General features: G+C 48.9%; 1 protein-coding gene across 4 annotated transcripts in view; it reads left to right on the forward strand.

Annotated features, from left to right (window-relative positions):
* LOC131508950 (solute carrier family 23 member 1-like) overlaps positions 1 to 17,641 on the forward strand; it is a 58,954-nt gene that overhangs the window by 35,000 nt on the left and 6,313 nt on the right. For 2 of the 4 annotated variants that reach the window (XM_058724190.1, XM_058724191.1), the window contains exons 6-13: positions 4,440 to 4,621; positions 5,525 to 5,645; positions 6,732 to 6,888; positions 8,201 to 8,454; positions 13,350 to 13,514; positions 13,919 to 14,027; positions 14,123 to 14,218; positions 15,553 to 16,565. In XM_058724190.1, the coding sequence (XP_058580173.1) occupies positions 4,440 to 4,621; positions 5,525 to 5,645; positions 6,732 to 6,888; positions 8,201 to 8,454; positions 13,350 to 13,514; positions 13,919 to 14,027; positions 14,123 to 14,218; positions 15,553 to 15,809 (1,341 nt within the window). In that variant the 3' untranslated portion in view covers positions 15,810 to 16,565. Of the gene's footprint in view, positions 1 to 4,439; positions 4,622 to 5,524; positions 5,646 to 6,731; positions 6,889 to 8,200; positions 8,455 to 13,349; positions 13,515 to 13,918; positions 14,028 to 14,122; positions 14,219 to 15,552; positions 16,566 to 17,641 lie in introns of those variants that run through there. The other 2 variants (XM_058724193.1, XM_058724192.1) reach the window with 2 other exon arrangements.

A 17,641-nucleotide genomic window follows, 5' to 3' on the forward strand; every position in this document is an offset into this window, starting at 1 on the left:
CCTATGTAATTATACGGGGGCAATCCCGGGTCCGTATGTTCGCATAGTCAGCCTTGTCACTCGGTCCATTGGCTGCACTTAGACTTGCTTTACTTCTCCCACCAATGTCCTTCTGTTGAAATGTTATATGCTTCTAGCCTCCATTTCTCGGTTAGGCGAGCAGTACCTTTAGCGTGGCCCCAACTAGTGCTTTCCGAATTCAAAGACTCACACAGTGAAATCCAAGTCCTTGTTCCTGGAGTCAGGTTATCTTGTGAGGTAGTGTCTGTCCCGGTGGGGGCCGTGGGAGAGGACTGTCACTTGCTCATGAATCCTACGAACGCTCCCTGTATACGTGCCTTCTCTTTACCTGACTATAACTATTTCCTTTAATCAGGGGATTTTGTGGATCTGTCCTTCCTTACTTGATGCCTTTGGGGCATCACTCAGGATGTGACGGGAATCTCCGATCTTAAAATTATTTGGTGCCATCTGCTTGTGGTCTAATTCCAAACAATGCAGACTAGTTAGTGATGGTCTGTCAAAGGGAGAGGGGGTTGAGTAGCTGCTTCAGGCCACAAACTCACCTAAGGCCACCTGGCTTCTAACAGAGTCTGTTCTCATTCAGTGTGGGCTCTCCCACCAACACTTTTGATAGCTCAGCAAGTACTGTGCTTATAAGGGCACAGCAGATCAGTCTGAGCCATCACTTGTCGAGTTCCAGCCAGAACCTTCGGTTGTTCTTCTTCCCTTGCAAAAGCAGTTTTTTGTGCACACACCTACGCTCTGATACACGGGCCAAAAGTATGTTGTACCTCCATAATCTCATCCAGTCTTCGTGCTTCCTTTTTATCTCAGAGTGAATCCAGAGTTAGCAAGGTTCTTTAATCTTTAAAGAACGGTTCCAGATAGCTCTAGACCAAGATAGTCCTAAGAATTTCCCTTGTCAAGCTAGTGGGGCCCTGGATTTTTGCCAGGTGGATTGGCGAGTCTCAGAATGCTGTGTGTTGTACCACCTTCTCCAAATTAGGCTATGCTTCTTCAGCAAAGCCCAGTTTTATGATACCACCAACAGAATGAATCACAGAACACTCGTGGTTTGTGGGTGTTTGTTTGTTTGTTTGCTTCTTCTGTCCCCCAGGGAGTCTGTATTTGGCTTCGTTAAGTCCAAATTGAAACTAAGAGAAAACAAGTAGATGCCAGGGGCAAGATTTCCCTTTCGCTCAGACCTATTGCGGGCTGGAATCCCCCCCCCCTCTTTTTTTGAGAGAGAGAGAGAGGGAGCAAGCAGGGGGTGAGAGAGAGAATCTTAAACAGGCTCCACACTCAGTACAGAGCCCAATGTGGGCCTCAATCCTTTGACCCTGGGATCACGACCTGAGCCCAAATCAAGAGTCGGACATTCAACTGACTGAGCGCCCCAGGTGCCCCAGGACTGGACTTGCTTATGCAAGAATCTGTTGCCTTTATACCTTCCAAGAAGAAAGATGTGATGAGTTCATTTGTCTCTTCTCCCACCTAAGCACTCCTGGCTCAGATCTTTCCTGTGTCCTCATGAAGTACCTGACTCTGGCTTTACAGTGGCACAACTCACAAAGCTTTACCGCATTCAGAAGCAGCGACCTTGTGTTTTGAGGATGCTGGGCAAGAGTTCTGGAAAATAATTTCCCTGGGGCTTGAACAGTATTAATAGGGAGATGTTGAGGGATATGGGTCACGCTGTGCCTGCATTGAACATGGGATCCCAAGTGGCAGAGACCCCATAGTTTCTTATTACCTTTATTGTGTTTATGATATATGGAGTCCTTAGAGCTGGAATCAGAAAACTACGGCTCTTGGACCAAATCCAGCCTGAGGTCTGGTTTTCTAACTGTTCACAAAGTAAGAATGGTTTTTACATTTTTAAAAGGTTGTTTTAAAAAAGAGGATGTGAGAGAAACCACACATGGCCCCCAAAATCTAAACTATTTATCATCTAGCTTTTTACAGAAGTTTGCCAACAGCTGCTCGAAAGCCCAGGGCCCGCAGTAGGGATTCCTGTTGACTGGTCTAAGACAATAGTCTCCATTATTTTCTCCCACCTGGTTTCCAAGGCTCCCACACAGTAAACCAAAGCCAGAGCCTTTTCTGTGGTAGTTTAGCTCCATCTGCTGGTCCAATGTTTTTCACCAGTGCTGTAAACAGGAGAAAGTTCTTGTAAATTTCAACCTCGTTTCATTAATAGGATGGATTGGTTGAATCTACCCAGCCAGCCTATTGGAATTTAAGGTAGATATTCCATGTTTAACTGAGTTAGGTTTACACGCACATCTCAAGGATTGAAAACCCTGATGGTCAGCACACCAGCTGTATATCCCAATACTAGCCACCAGGGAAAGTGGTGCAAATGTACCACCGATAGGAAGGGCATTACTTGCTGGGCTATAAATAATGGAGAAGTAAAAGCCAACAGTGGTTCTATTTTAAGAACATGGTGGTAACAGAAAAAGTAAAAAATAACTGGGAAGAGAAGACAAGTTCAGTTTTCAACACGTCATTAGACCCATCCAAACTTCCCCTTCCAGGATCATGGTAGTTTCTATTTATATACTGATGTGTCCCCATATGTAAATGAAAGAGGTGCCAGCAATGATACAAGCGATGATAAGGATGGATTAGGATTACTTTGTTATTAATGTGCTCACCCTGCTCGTGAACTGGCATCTTGTTACCTGAAAGCGGACTTGGATTAGTTTTAAGTGTATGTTGCAAACTCGAGGGCGACCATTCAAAAAAGTTTTAAAAAAAGAAAGAAAGAAAGAAAGAAGTATAACTGATAGGCTAAGAAAAGAGAAAAAACGGAGTCAGACAAAATGCTCCATTAAAAGCACAAAAAGAGGGGTGCCTGGGTGGCTCAGCTGGTTAAGCGTCCAACTCTTGATCTCAGCTCAGGTTGTCATCTCATGGTTTGTGAGTCTGAGCCCCACGTTGGGCTCTGGGATGACAACACGGAGCCTGCTTGGGATTCTGTCCCCCCACCCCCCTTGCTCCTCTCCCACTCACTGTCTCTCTGTCTCTGTCTCTGTCTTTCTCTCAAAATAAACTAAACTAAAAAAAAAAAAAAACCCAACACACACACACACACACACACACACACACACAGACACACACACACACAGAGTGGAAGACAAAAATAGGAACAAAGAAGGGCAACAAATAGAAAACAGTAATGAATAGGGTAGATACCCACCCAACTACATCAGTTATCACTTTGAATGATAACATTTGGATTAAATGTACCAATTAAATGACAGAGATTGTCAGAGTGCATTTAAAAAACAGGGTGCCTGGGTGGCTCCGTCAGTTGAGTGTCCGACTTCAGCTCAGGTCATGATCTCACAGCTCGGGCCCCACATCAGGCTCTGTGCTGACAGCTCAGAGCCTGGAGCCTGCTTTGGATTCTGTGTCTCCCTCTCTCTCTGCCCCTCCTCCGCTCACGCTCTTTCTCTCTCTCTTTCTCTCTCTCTCTCAAAAATAAATAAAAACATTTTAAAAAATGTGACCTAACTAAATATTGTCTGTAAGAAACCTACTGTAAATATAAAGGCACACAGAGATTGAAAGTAAGTGGATGGAGAAAAATATACCACCCTAACACTAGTCAAAAGAAAGTAGGAGTCATTCTATTACTTTCAGAAAGAGCAGACTTCAAAACAGGGAGAGTTATCAGGGCCAAAATGGAATGTGGAACATCCAAACTGGAAGAGTAAAAAAGGAGAAGTAAAGTGAATTCAATCAGTCCTACAAAGTAGGGGTTGGCAAACTTCAGGCCATGAACCAAATCTGGACTGCTGCTTGTTTTTATATAGCTCACAAGCTGAGAATGGTTTTATATTTTAAATGGTTGAAAAAGAAGAATACTACTTCATGATGTGCCCAAATTATATGAAATTCTAATTTCAGTATCTACCCATGAAATCGTATTGGAACACAGCTAGGCTCATTTGTTCACATCTTGTCTGGAGAAGTTTCGACAGAGCCCATATGGCTGATCAACCCTAAAATATTCACTATCTGGTCCTTTACCGAAAAAAAAAATTGCCAAGGCTTGCAACAGATAGTGGGAAAACAGAAAAATAAAGCAACAAGATGTTCAACACACTACTGGGTGATGTTAGGATTCCCAGACAGCAGCATCATCACTATGACCGAGAAGGACTTTTGAAGGCTATTTCCTGAAAACTTTCAAATTAAGTACAGATGCCCAAGGTGTGGTGGGAAATCCCAAAGTGGAGAGCGGAGTGAGATCAGGGCTCTCCTTGCCTCAGTTCCTCGGGGGTTCAGCCTTGTCGCTGCACTGCCTCTGTGTGCGCCACCCCGGGGGACCAGGTTGGGGAGGGGGCTGCCACAGCTGGGTCTGCCGTGGTGGCCCCTGGCCTCTGCAAGTTTCAAGGCACATGAACTGTACTTTCCCTCCTCAGTTGCAGGGCGCTATCATGGTCGCTTCCTGCGTCCAGATGCTGGTGGGATTCTCAGGCCTCATTGGGTTTCTCATGCGCTTCATTGGCCCCTTGACCATTGCTCCGACCATCTCCCTGGTGGCCTTGCCTCTCTTTGATTCTGCGGGCAACAATGCTGGGATCCACTGGGGCATTGCCGCCATGTAAGTACTCTCTGGGAACGGAGTGGCACCAAGTTCTTTCTGGTGGAAGATTCCCCAGCAAGAAGAATGTGTTCTGGATATTGGCAAACTCTTGTGGTTTACGGATATTTTCATGAATACTCCGATACCTTAAAAAACAGCAAAATTGCCACAATTTATTATTAATACTATTTGTTGCATTTTTAGTACTCAAAACAATGAAGTAATCACAGGCAGCATAGAAGAATACTTAGTGTTCACAAAAAATCGATACTGCTGGTCCTCTGCCTGCTAGGTTTTATTGCAAATGTCCGTAAATCTCTGGCACCTGAGAAGGGTGCAAAGACGTGGCTCCAGCTCTCAGTAAGCTTACGGCGTAGGAGAGAGATGAGCCTTGGACCCACGGAGCTGTGACACCGGGAGACAGTGACGACAATCGCAGAATGCCAAGCACGTTCAGGGGAGGGGGTGGTGGAAGCCAACTGGGAGGGTCAGGAAGGCTTTATGGAAAAAGAGGCCTTAAGCGTTTCAACAGAGCTTCGAAGGGACTTGGGGACAGCACCGGACACACTGCCACTGCAGTCTGACCACAAGGACTTGCAGAACGACCCAGGAGAGAGGACAGTCTTGGACTCTCACCTCACCGGCTCCAACCGCTGGACCCATCCAGCTGCCCACCCCCAGGGGATAACAGCCCCCCTCCCCGCTCTTCCTCTCCAGCCACCGGCGGCTCTGAAAGGGAACAGCCCACCTTTTCAGAGATGGCAGGACGCTGCCCGCGCTGCCAAGAGGGGCCTCGATGGGGACGCTCCCGGTGCGGCCACTGCCTCCCCGTCCCCGAGACAGTGGTGGCTCAGCCTCCTGGACACTTGCTGAGGATAAGCCCCAGCTTGCAGGGCTGGGCATGGCATGTTTCTGTTTCAGGACCATCTTCCTCATCGTGCTGTTTTCTCAGTACCTGAAAAATGTCGCTGTGCCCATGCCCATTTACAGAGGACAGAAGAAGTGCCGCGTGTCTAAGTTCTACCTGTTTCAGGTCTTCCCGGTAAGAAGCACTCCCCGCCCTCTTCCGTTCTTAGTGGACTCACCTGGAGAGTGGGGGGCATCCCCTCACACTCCCAGAAGGTCCCCAAAGCAAATGCTCCTCCTCGTGTGGTGGCTCCTCCCCCCCGACCTGCATTCATCCTCTGTAGAAGGAGGCCCGCCGACCGTCCTTGGGAGTGCTCCCTGGCTGCTGGTGCGATGTGGTCCCCTCATTCCGCAAAGCTGCTCCCCCAGGAGCAGAGAACCCTGCCCCAAGGTCACTGCTTTGGGCACCAGTGCGGGACAGCCTTCTCACGTTCCTGGGGCTGTGCTCCCAGCAAGGTTCACGCCCGACTCCACAAAACTAAGGACTCTGTCGCTCAGATCACGTTCCTCCTCAGCGGCCCGTGGGCAAGCCAGATCCCTCACGGCGATGCTGGTGCCCCCTCTTCAGACACCCAGCTGTTGGATTTGCACCGGGGTTAGCTCTGTGTGGCTACCAACCACACGGTATGTTTTCTGGTTTAATTGCACCGTGAGCTACGTCTCAAATTGTACAAAGGTACTTCCACGTCTCGTCCATCTTTCACCACCCTGCAGGTCAGCGGTTCTACAGTTCACTGTGTGCAAGAATCAGTTGGGGACATCGCTCAAAATACACATTTCTGGGGTTCTGCCACCAGGGATGAAATATCAGTATATCTGAAGACCCTGCTCTAAGAAATCTGGCTTCAGGCCCTGCAGAGCAGTGATTGTAATGCCATCGCACAGACAAGGAAACTGAGGCTCAGGGAGTTTGATCCAAGGTCATGTGACCAGCAGGCCGTGGAAAGGAAGACAGATGGTAATCTTTCTGCCCCAGGCTGTGCCTATTTTGCTAGACATTTCTGCCTCTGTTTGATACAAGGTCTTTCCAGAGTTTATTTTCTACATTCCGTTAATGCACTAATTATGATGCAGATTGCTGTTGTCACCACCAGGGCCAGTAACCCAGCACTTGCTTATTTCAAAGAGCTTCCCTGACCTGCCTCCCTGGCCCAGCACCTCTGGGAGGCGTTGGCAGGGGCCGGGGGTCTGGGATGGGTAGTGAAGCCCCTCCCTCTGGCAGGTGCTGCTGGCGCTCTGCATCTCGTGGCTTCTCTGCTTCGTGCTCACAGTCACCAATACCCTCCCCACGGCCCCCACGGCCTACGGGCACCTGGCCCGCACCGACACCAAAGGCGATGTCCTGAGCCGGGCTCCTTGGTTTCGCTTCCCTTACCCAGGTAATGACAAGATAGGGCCCCTTTTTGACTGGGACATGTGTTTTCCAGGACTGTCCGTGGGGCCCAGGGCACTGGATGGAGAGCTGAATAGGGGCAAAGGATGGATCTCTTCCAAAAGATCTGACCAGGAGGAGCAGGCTCTAGGGAGTCTGTGTCAGACCCCTAGGAGAAGAAGGAGACCCTCAGATTGTCCTAAAAATCCTCTGAGGGTGGAAGGAAAAAAAAGAGAGAGAGAGAGAGTGAGAGTGGGAGTGGGAGAGAGCCAAAGCATAAGAGACTGTTAAAAAATGAGAACAAACTGAGGGCTGATGGGGGGTGGGAGGGAGGAGAGGGTGGGTGATGGGTATTGAAGAGGGCATCTTTTGGGATGAGCACTGGGTGTTGTATGGAAACCAATTTGACAATAAATTTCATATATTAAAAAAAATTCCTCTGAGGGTGATAGACCAAAGGCTCCCATTCCAGGACCTTCCTCTAAGACTGTCTACATCCCTCCACCCCTCTTCCATGTTACCCAGAACCCACAGCCTGAGCGCGGGCAGATCAGAGACATTTCACCCTTCTGGCTAGACCTTTGGGACTCTTCCTGGATTAGTTGCATCTACCCAAGGGATCCCTGGGCTGAATGAGAACATTTCCAGGAAGATGAGGTCACAGCCATCCCATAGCCCACTTCTGGTTGTCTTTCCTAACACTTCTTGGCTCGGGGTGTATTAATAACCAGGTACCAGGGAGGGAGGGCCTGGCCCCGCGTACTGTGGACCCAGAGCCTCCCTGAGTGAGAATCTCTGCTTCCAAATGCTTCAAGATGTGCCCTGGGAAGAAGCCCTGTCGCTTGCTCTTTTGCACAGTGACCTCCAGGTCTGCGTGTCTGACTTACCCTCAGGAAGGAGTGGGAGGGCAGGAGTCTAGGCCAAAGCCTCTGGACAGTCGTGGGGTTGGAAGACATACTTCCTGGTCTTGAAAGCCTTGCAGGGGCGCCTGGGTGGCACAGTCTGTTAGGCGTCCAACTTCGGCTCAGGTCATGATCTCGCGGTTCATGGGTTCAAGCCCTGCATCAGGCTCTGCACTGACAGCTCTGAGCCTGGAGCCTGCTTCGGATTGTGCGTCTCCCTCTCTCTCTGCTCCTCCCCTGCTCACGTTCTGTCTGTCTGTCTGTCTGTCTGTCTGTCTCTCTCTCTCTCTCTCTCAAAAAGTAAATAAAGGTTAAAAGAATTTTTATAAGCTTTCCAAAGACGCCCCTGGCAAAGAAGTTGGGGTTCAGCAACCTGCCGCCTTCTGGATTAACATTCCCTCTGCGCTGCTCTTTCAGGACAGTGGGGCCTCCCCACCATCAGCCTGGCTGGGGTCTTCGGGATCATTGCCGGGGTTATCTCCTCCATGGTGGAGTCGGTAGGCGATTACTACGCCTGCGCGCGGCTGGTGGGGGCGCCACCCCCTCCGAGGCACGCGATCAACCGAGGCATCGGCATAGAGGGTCTTGGCTGTCTGCTGGCAGGGGCCTGGGGGACCGGGAACGGGACCACGTCCTACAGCGAGAATGTCGGGGCGCTGGGTATCACCAGGGTAAGTCTGCTGACGGTGACTGATGGGGTGGGCTGGGTGCCCCCCAATCTGTCCTCAGTGCTTCAGTCTCTTGTTGTTGCTGGAACAAATTATCACAAACTTCGCAGTTTCAAACGACTCAGATTCCTTCTTTTACTGACCTGGAGTTCAGAAGTCCAACACGGGTCTCAGCGAGCCCAAATAAAAACCCTGGCCAGGGCTGTGTTCCCTTTAGCTTTGATTCCAGCCTTTGTTTGTTGTTCCTTTTTAGGACCATAAACAAAACGGAAAAAAAAAAAAAAAGAAATGTATTTTGATGTGGTTAAATTCTTGCCACACGTCCTGTAATTAAGACAGTTCAATAAGTAAGCTCTTAGGCTGGAAAGAAAAAGAAACAAAGGCAGAATCTGCTACTTATCGTGGCATTAATGGACTTCAGTAGTCGACACTAGAGTATCTTTTTAAAAATACTTTAAAAAGTACTTTTCATTGTGGTTAAGGGCACATAACACAAAACCTGAAATCTGTATCAATTAAACGAGGCCTTATCCTCCTCTCTCCCTAGCACCTGTCAACCACCATTCTACTTTCTGTCTCTGAATTTGACTAGTTACATCACAGGAGTGGAATCGTGCAGTATTTGTCTTTTCGCGACTGGCTTATCTCCAGGACTGTCCACAGACAGCCCAATAATATTCCATCCCATGTATAATACACACACACACACACACACACACACACACACCACATTTTGTTTATGCCTTGTTTTTGGATTGTATTCTAACTCCTCCCCGTGGCCCTTGACCTTCATGGAGGAACCCTTGCTGTTCATCTCGTCTCCCAGGTGCCTCTCTGTGTCTCACTGTGCTCCAGATTTTCCTTCCCACCTCCCCCCACCGCAGCTTTACTGAGACATACTTGACATGTAACGTTGTGTAAGTTTAAGCTGTACCCTGTATTTATTTGAAAATACACTAACAGGGGCACCTGGGTGGCTTGGTCGGTTAAGCGTCCGACTTCGGCTCAGGTCATGATCTCACGGTCCGTGAGTTCGAGCCCCGCGTCAGGCTCTGTGCTGACTGCTCAGAGCCTGGAGCCTGTTTCGGATTCTGTGTCTCCCTCTCTCTCTGCTCCTCCCCTGTTCATGCTCTGTCTCTCTCTGTCTCAAAAATAAATAAACGTTAAAAAAAAAATTAAAAAAAAAAAAAGAAAATACACTAACATATTGCAACATGATGGCCACCATTAGCTAACCCTCCCATCAGGTTATAGAATGACCATTTCTTTCTTTCTTTTTTTTTTTTTTTAACAGTGTGACCATTTAAGAGCTACTCTCTTAGCAACTTTCAAGTATACATATAATACAGTGCTGTTAACTATAGTCACAATGTTGTACTTAGATCCCCAGAACTTATGCATCTTCTAACTGGAAGTTTATACTGTTTGGCAAACATCTTCCCATTTTCTCCCTGTTTTTTCCACCCTGGTAACCACCACTCTCCTCTCTGTTTCCGCGAATTTAGCTTTTTTTAGATTCCGCATGTGAATACCATACGATACTTCTCTTTCTCTGACATAGTTCACTTAGCATAGCCTTCAGAGTCTATCCATGTTGTTGAGAATGGAAAGATTTCATTTGTTATGGCTGAGTAATATGCCATTGTGTATGTATACCACATTTTCTTTATCCATTCATCCATCAGTAGACGTTTACGTTGTTTCCAAATCTTGGCTGTGGTAAATAATGCTGCAGTGAACACGGTTGCAGATATCTTTTCCAGTTAGTGTTTTGGCTTCTGTGCATAAATCCTCACAAGAGGAATTGCTGGATCATATGGTAATCCTATTTTTAGTTTTTTGAGGAAAAGCCATACTGTTTTCCATAGTGGCTGTGCCAGTTTATGTTGCAATAAACAGTACATAATGGTACACAAAGGATCCCTTTTCTGCATGTCTCCACCAAGACCTGTTATTTCTTACCTTTTTTTCTTTTAATTTTTTTTTTAAACATTTATTTATTTTTGTGACAGAGAGAGACAGAGCACGAGTGGGGGAGGGTCAGAGAGAGAGGGAGACACAGAATATGAAACAGGCTCTGGGCTCTGAGCTGTCAGCACAGAGCCCGATGCGGGGCTCGAACTCACAGACCTCGAGATCATGACCTGAGCTGAAGTTGGCTGCTTAACCGACTGAGCCACCCAGGTGCCCCATCTTACCTTTTTAAAAAAAATTTTTTTTTTTTAACATTTATTTATTTTTGAGACAGAGAGAGACAGAGCATGAATGGGGGAGGGTCAGAGAGAGGGAGACACAGAATCTGAAACAGGCTCCGGGCTCTGAGCTGTCAGCACAGGGGCCCGATGCGGGGCTCGAACTCACGGACCGCGAGATCGTGACCTGAGCCGAAGTCGGTGCTCAACCGACTGAGCCACCCAGGCGCCCCCCCATCTTACGTTTTTAATGATAACTGAATCTAATACACCTGACGTGATCTCTCACTGTGGTTTTGATTGAATTCCCTGGTGACTAGTGATGTTGAACATCTTTTCATGTACCTGTTGGCCATTTGTATGTCTTCTTGGGAGAAATGTCTATTCAGTTCCTCTGCCCATTTTTAAGTTGTTATTGTTGTTGTTACTGAGTGATATAGGTTCTTATATATTTGGGGTATTAACCCCTTATCGGATATATGGATTGCAAATATTTTATTCCATTCTGTAGGTTGCCTTTTTGTTTTGTTTAGTCCCATTTGTTTATTTGTGCTTCTGTTGCTTACACTTTTGGTGTCATATCCAAAAAAATTGTAAAAATCAATCCCAAAGGGATTTTCCCTATGTTTTCTTCTAGGAGATTCATGGTTTCAGGTCTTACGTATAAGTGTTTAATCCATTTGGCGTTTAGTTTTTTGAATGATGAAACGTAGGGGTCCAGTTTTATTCCTTGTATGTGGTTCTCTGGATTTCCCAGCCCTCTTTATTGACAAGACTGTCCTTTACCCCATTGAATATTCTTGGCTTCCTTGTCAAATATTAGTTGACCATGTTTTCATGGGTTTTTTTTGTGGGCTCTCAGTTCTGTTCTCTTGGTCTATGTGCCTGATTTTATGCCAGTACCATACTGTTTAAATTACTATAGCTTTGTAGTGTTATTTGAAATCAGGAAGTGTGATTCCACCAGTTTATTCTTCTTTCTCGGGATTCCTTTGGCTATTTGGGGTCTTTTGTATTTACATATGCATTTTGGGATTTTTTTTTCCTATTTCTGTGAAAAATGCCATTGGGATTTTGTTAGAGATTGCATTGACTATACAGATGGCTTTGGATACTATGGTCTTTTCTTAAAAAATTTTTTCTCGATGTTTATTTATTTGTGTGAGAGAGAGAGAGTATGAGCAGGGGAGGGGCAGAGAGAGAGGGAGACACAGAATCCCAAGCAGGCTCCAGGCTCCGAGCTGTCAGCACAGAGCCCGACGCAGGGCTCGAACTCACGAGCCATGAGATCATGACCTGAGCCGAAGTCAGACGCTCAACTGACTGAGCCACCCAGGTGCCCCATGGATAGTATGGACATTTTAACATTAATTCTTCTTACCCATGAACACAGGGTATCTTCCCATTTGTTTGTGTCTTCTTCAATTTCTTTCATCAGTGTCTTTTAGTTTTTAGTGTACAGATCTTTCACCTCCTTGGTTAACTTCATTCTTAAGTAGTTTATTGTTTTTGATGCTATTATGAATGGCTTGTTTTCTTTATTTATTTTTCCTATATTTTGTTGTTTGTAGAGGAATGCAACTGATTTCTATATGTTGATTTTTGTATTCTGTGACTTTACTGATTCATTGATTGGGTCTAACAGTTTCTTGGTTGACTCTTCAGCATTTTCTGTATATAAGATCATATCATCTCTATTGTCATATATTCATGCCTTCATTGTGTTGAGGTGTGTTCCTTCTATACCCAATATGTTGAGAGTTTTCATCATGAAAATATGTTGTATTTTGTCTCATGCTTTTTCACCATCTTTTGAGATGATTGTATGGTTTTTATATTTCATTTTATTTACGTGGCATATCACATTTATCATTTGTATATGTTAAAACATCCTTGCATCCCAGGGATAAATCCCACTTGGTCACGGTGTATGATCTTTTTAAGGTGATGTTGAATTTGGTTTCCTAATATTTTATTGAGACTTTTAACCTCAGTATTCATCAGGGATGTGGATCTGCAGTTTCTTTTATTGTCTGGCTTTGGTATCAAAGTAATGCTAGCCTTGTAAAATGAGTTTGTGAAGTAAGTATTCTCTTATTTTTATTTTTTAAATATGAAATTTATTGTCAAAATGGTTTCCATACAACACCTAGTGCTTATCCCAACAGGTGCCCCCCTCAATACCCATCACCCACCCTCCCCTCCCTCCCACCCCGCATCAATCCTCAGTTTGTTCTCAGTTTTTAAGAGTCTCTTGAGTTTTGGCTCCCTCTCTGTGAAGTATCATTAATTAACTCCCTTTGGCAGTTTTGGAAGCTGATATTTGGAGAGGTTAAGTCATGTGCCCAAAGTCATACAGGCAGTTAGGGGCAGAGCTGGTGTTGGCTCTCAAACGCCCATTCCTAAGCATTGGGTCAACTGCCTCCCAAGAGAGACCTTTGGCCTCACTGGAAAGCCTTCTTAGAGGAGCATTTGAGTCAGGACTTTAAGATGGGGATAGAGCAGTGCGCGAAGAGATGAGGGCAGAGGCCGAGACCCAAGGTCACACCCTCATCCTTTCCCAACCCCCATGTGGGAGCAGAGGGGGGCCATCTGGGCTCATGCGGCTGCTCTTTCAAGTCCGCCAGATTGTGATGTGCGGTGCCCCTGGAGCAAGGCCGAGGCCTGGCTGGAGCTGAGCGTCTTGTCCCACGTCTCCCTGAGCAGGTGGGGAGCCGGATGGTGATGGTCGCTGCCGGCTGCGTGCTTCTCCTGATGGGCGTATTTGGGAAGATCGGGGCTGCCTTTGCCACCATTCCAACCCCGGTGATCGGAGGCATGTTCCTGGTGATGTTTGGTGTCATCACTGCCGTGGGGATTTCCAATCTGCAGGTGAGGCGAGGCACCCTTTGAAGCGCGGCCAGTGCATCTCTTGAAAGGAGCCCGTGAGAATTGGGATGAAGAGAACAGGGCTGGGCAGGGGAGGAGGTGAAGGAATCCTTGGTTCCCAGAGACCACAGTGGGCTCTGAACGGAAGAAAGAAATAGCCGGATGCACCAGACTTCTGGAAAACAGAAACTGCAGCAATTCGACTCGGGTGGTCCCGACCACTGAGCTCCCAGGGTCAAGTGGAACCCCGGCCTGGCTTGCCGGCTGCGTGTGATGCCCTGAGTCCAGCCTCCCTCCCCCATCTCCGGTGGCAGTGGGAGGGGAGGGGGCATTTGGAGGAGAGAGAGATCGCCGTGCAGTACAGGAGCTGATGGCTCTGGGCTGCCCTGGGGGCTTCTCTCCTACAGTACGTGGACATGAACTCATCCAGGAACCTCTTTATCTTTGGCTTCTCCATCTACTGTGGTCTCGCCATTCCCAACTGGGTGAACCAGAACTCTGAGAAGCTCCAGACAGGTGATTCTCTGTCTCCTAGAATATGACCTCTCCAGGGGCAGAGGCAGGGGGCCCTCGGCCCCTGGGAATCCTGGTTGCTTTTGTCTCCATTCTAGGGATTCTCCAGCTGGACCAGGTCATCCAGGTCCTGCTGACCACGGGCATGTTTGTCGGTGGATTCCTGGGCTTTCTCCTGGACAACACCATCCCCGGTAGGGCTCACCTTCGCTCTGTAAGCTAGCGGTTCGGGTAGGCGGTCAGCATTTGGGCCACCCACATTGCTTCGCTGAGCCCAATGACCATGTCAGGCTGACCACAGAGTATGTCAAGCAGGCCCTGGGTCTGGCGGTGGGGGGCGGGGTGGGGTGGATGTACAGGATGGTATTAGCTTTCTAGGACGGCAGTAACAAAATGCCACAGACTGGCTTAAACAACAACTGTGTGTTCTCACAGTCTGGAGGCTAGAAGATTGAAATCCAGGAGGTGGCAGAGTTGGTTTTTCCGGAGGGCTCTCTCCTTGGCGGCCTTCTTGCTACGACCTCACATGCCCTTTCCTCCATGTGGGTGCCTCCCTGCTGTCTCTCTGTGTGTCTTATTCTCTTCATGTTATGACACCAGTCAGATTAGATTAGGGCCCACCCTAAAGACCTCGTCTTTAACTGATCACCCTTTTAAACATCCTATCTCCAAATACAGTCACATTCCCAGGTAGGGGGGTTAGGGCTTCAACATATGATTTTGGGGGGGAGGGTGGGAGAGGGAGACAATTTCGCTGTAACAGAGCTGTAAGGTGAGAAATACCCCAGATGCAAGAAGAAAAGGACACAGCCCCAGCTGTCTTACAGTCCAAAGTCCAGTTGGCGAGGGAGAGGACACATGTATGCATTCATTCATTCACTCACATTTTCAATGAAAACCCACCGAACACTTGCTGTGTTCCAGATGCTCTGGACTGAGAATACAAAGAGCAGAGAGACAGGCCCCCCCCCCCCCACCTTCCAGAAACCCACAGGCTAACAGGGGAGAGAGACAAGGGAACAATGAGAATAGAGGGGAACCAGTGTGGTGATGAGCAAACCGAGTCTCTGGGAGCTGAGGATGTCGCCGTGAGCAGTGCAGAGCGGCCATCAGGGGTGGCTTTCAGTGCTCCCTTCTCGAACCTCCCATGGCCCCTTGAGAGGACCTCTAGGCTCTCTATCACCTGCTTGACGGCACTCTGTTTTCCACATTTGTTCTCTCTACCAAGTGTAAAGTGCGCCTGCATTCTAGAAACAGTGGTGGAGAGGCCCACCCCCTGAAGGTGAGGAAAGGGTAGGGTTCAGTTAGGATTGTACCCTGGAGCTCTGCTGCACATCAGCCGCAGCGGGAGCTCCCGGAATGCTCCAGACAAGCAGCGGAGGAGGAGGAGACGATGCTGTCGCTGTCGGCAGCTGGCGGGCTGGCAGGGGAGACCTCCCGGGTGCCTGCAGGGGGCACCAGAGGCTCCCCCAGCCCAAGGGCCGCGTGGTCAGTGCCCAGTCCTGACTGCTTGCCGTCTTCCCATTAGGAAGCCTGGAGGAGAGAGGCCTCCTGGTGTGGAATCAAATCCAGGAGGAGTCTGAGGAGACTGCGAGGGCCTTGGAGGTGTACTGCCTCCCCTGTGGGATTGGCTCCACGTCCTGCACGTCCTCCTGCGCCCAGCGTCTCCCCTTCTGGCCCACGGGGGAAGCTGGGAAAGGTGAGCAGGGAGTGAGCCTGCTCACCTGCCTCTCCCAGAATTCCTCGGGAGAGTTCTCGGAAGGCACCATAGAAACCAAGATATGAGAAGAGCTGTCCTCACGCCTGCCCCAGGGTGCTCCTCGCCCCCCACCTCGGGTGCTCGTCTCCCCACGTGAGGATGGGTGGGCACCCCGCACGCTGTGGCAGCCAGATAAGTATTAGATTAAGACTGTGAAGCGTGGGCTTTGACACAGTCACTTAGTCACCACAGTGAAAACCAGTCTCCAGTGTAATCCAGCGTCCACACAGACACTCTCAGTGCATATGCGCTTGGCAACATACTGACTTGGGGGGAGGAAAAGGCCTGGGGTGGGGCAGGGGGCAGAGTTGGGGCTGTTTGCTGAAAGGTGACAGGGACAGTTCTCTTCCTCCTCAAAGAGGCAGGATGCCCCAGCCCCTCCAGTCCTCCCCCTCTGTGCACCCGGCCCTCGGCCAGCTCCTCAGGAGAGGGGAGGACGACCCTCTGTTCCCCCAGCACCTTCTCTGAGCTCCTGGTGCTCCAGCCCATGTCCGGCTCAGGCTGTTTGTGATGGATTGTTCCTAAATTTCACTTTCTTGGAATCGAGTGCACGGACTCCCGCGTAGGCCTCGGTGTGCTCCTGTAGGCTGCCGAAGGATCAGAACCCACTCTACCTGATGGCCTCCTTGTTTCATTATTTTAATAGATGTCAGGACTGCAGTGTTAACTCCTGCCTGAGTTTCCAGCTGGCTGGTCCGCCCTGCAGATTTCAGATTTGCAGTCTCCACGATTGTGTGAAACAGTTCCTTAAAGCAAAATACCTAAACCTATACCCGCACCTATACCCATCCCCATCCATATCCTCTTGGTTCTGTATCTCTGACAGATACAGGACTGGCTAACAAGGGAAAAGATATCATCAGTCAAGATACAGGAAGATACCTGACTGATGTCGGAAGAGTCTTAGGTGGGGAGGAAAGGAGGATAAGTAGCATCTGAGGGGATTTTAAAGCAACATATCCATCCCGGGCTGTGCCATATCCAGTGTGCCCTGCGGGGTGGGGAGCCGACGGCTGCTGGGGCAGAGGTGTGAAGGCAGGGGCGCTCCTCGCACATGGCTGTGGGGAGAAAGGATGCTGTATTCCCCTGAGGTCCACGCTGACCGGGGGCCCCTGTAGCACGCGATGCTCCAGGAATGAGGACTAAACAGGAGTGGGGTGGGGGCTGGTTAGAGCTGGTTAGGCCCGCATTCCTTGAGGACCTACTATGTGCCGGCACCTCTGTAGACATTTCTTTCTTCCTTCCCACGTGCTGCCTTGTTCTTGGCTGCTGGAGTGGCTGGGGGTGGTTGTGAGCACGGGTGCTGAGCCCCCCTCTTTCTGCTCAGCACAGCCCCCAGCGGAGAGCCCCTACCTGCCCCCCCCCCATTTTGGTTGTTTATAAATAGTGAAGCGACAGTCCTCGCGTATCCCCCATGGGGGGGCCTCGGGGGTGGGCTCATGACAGGACATGAGGTGAGGGGCCAGCACTGGGGCTCAGGGCAGGCAGGACTGCGCTCGTGTCCTAACCCTTAACCTGCGCCTCAGTTTCTTATGTGGTCATGATGGGAAGTGGTAAAAAGCCAGGGAATCCTTCCTGTGCATGCTCGGTGTATTGGTGAGGGGTCTCCAGAGAAACAGAGCCAATAGGATGTAGGATGTGTGTGCACGCACGTGTGTACACGCATGTCCACACAAGCACGTCTACATATTACATACGTGTGCAGACACACGCATAGAGATTTTAAGGAATGGGCTCATGTGATTGTGGACGCTGGAATGTCCCAAATCTGCAGAGTAGGCAGACAGACTGGGAAGAGTTGCTGTGTGTGTCCAAAGGCAGTCACTGGCGATTTCCCTCTTCCTCGAGCTCAGGCTTC

The sequence above is a fragment of the Neofelis nebulosa genome, chromosome 4 (genome assembly GCF_028018385.1).
Source record: "Neofelis nebulosa isolate mNeoNeb1 chromosome 4, mNeoNeb1.pri, whole genome shotgun sequence".
NCBI lineage: Eukaryota > Metazoa > Chordata > Mammalia > Carnivora > Felidae > Neofelis > Neofelis nebulosa.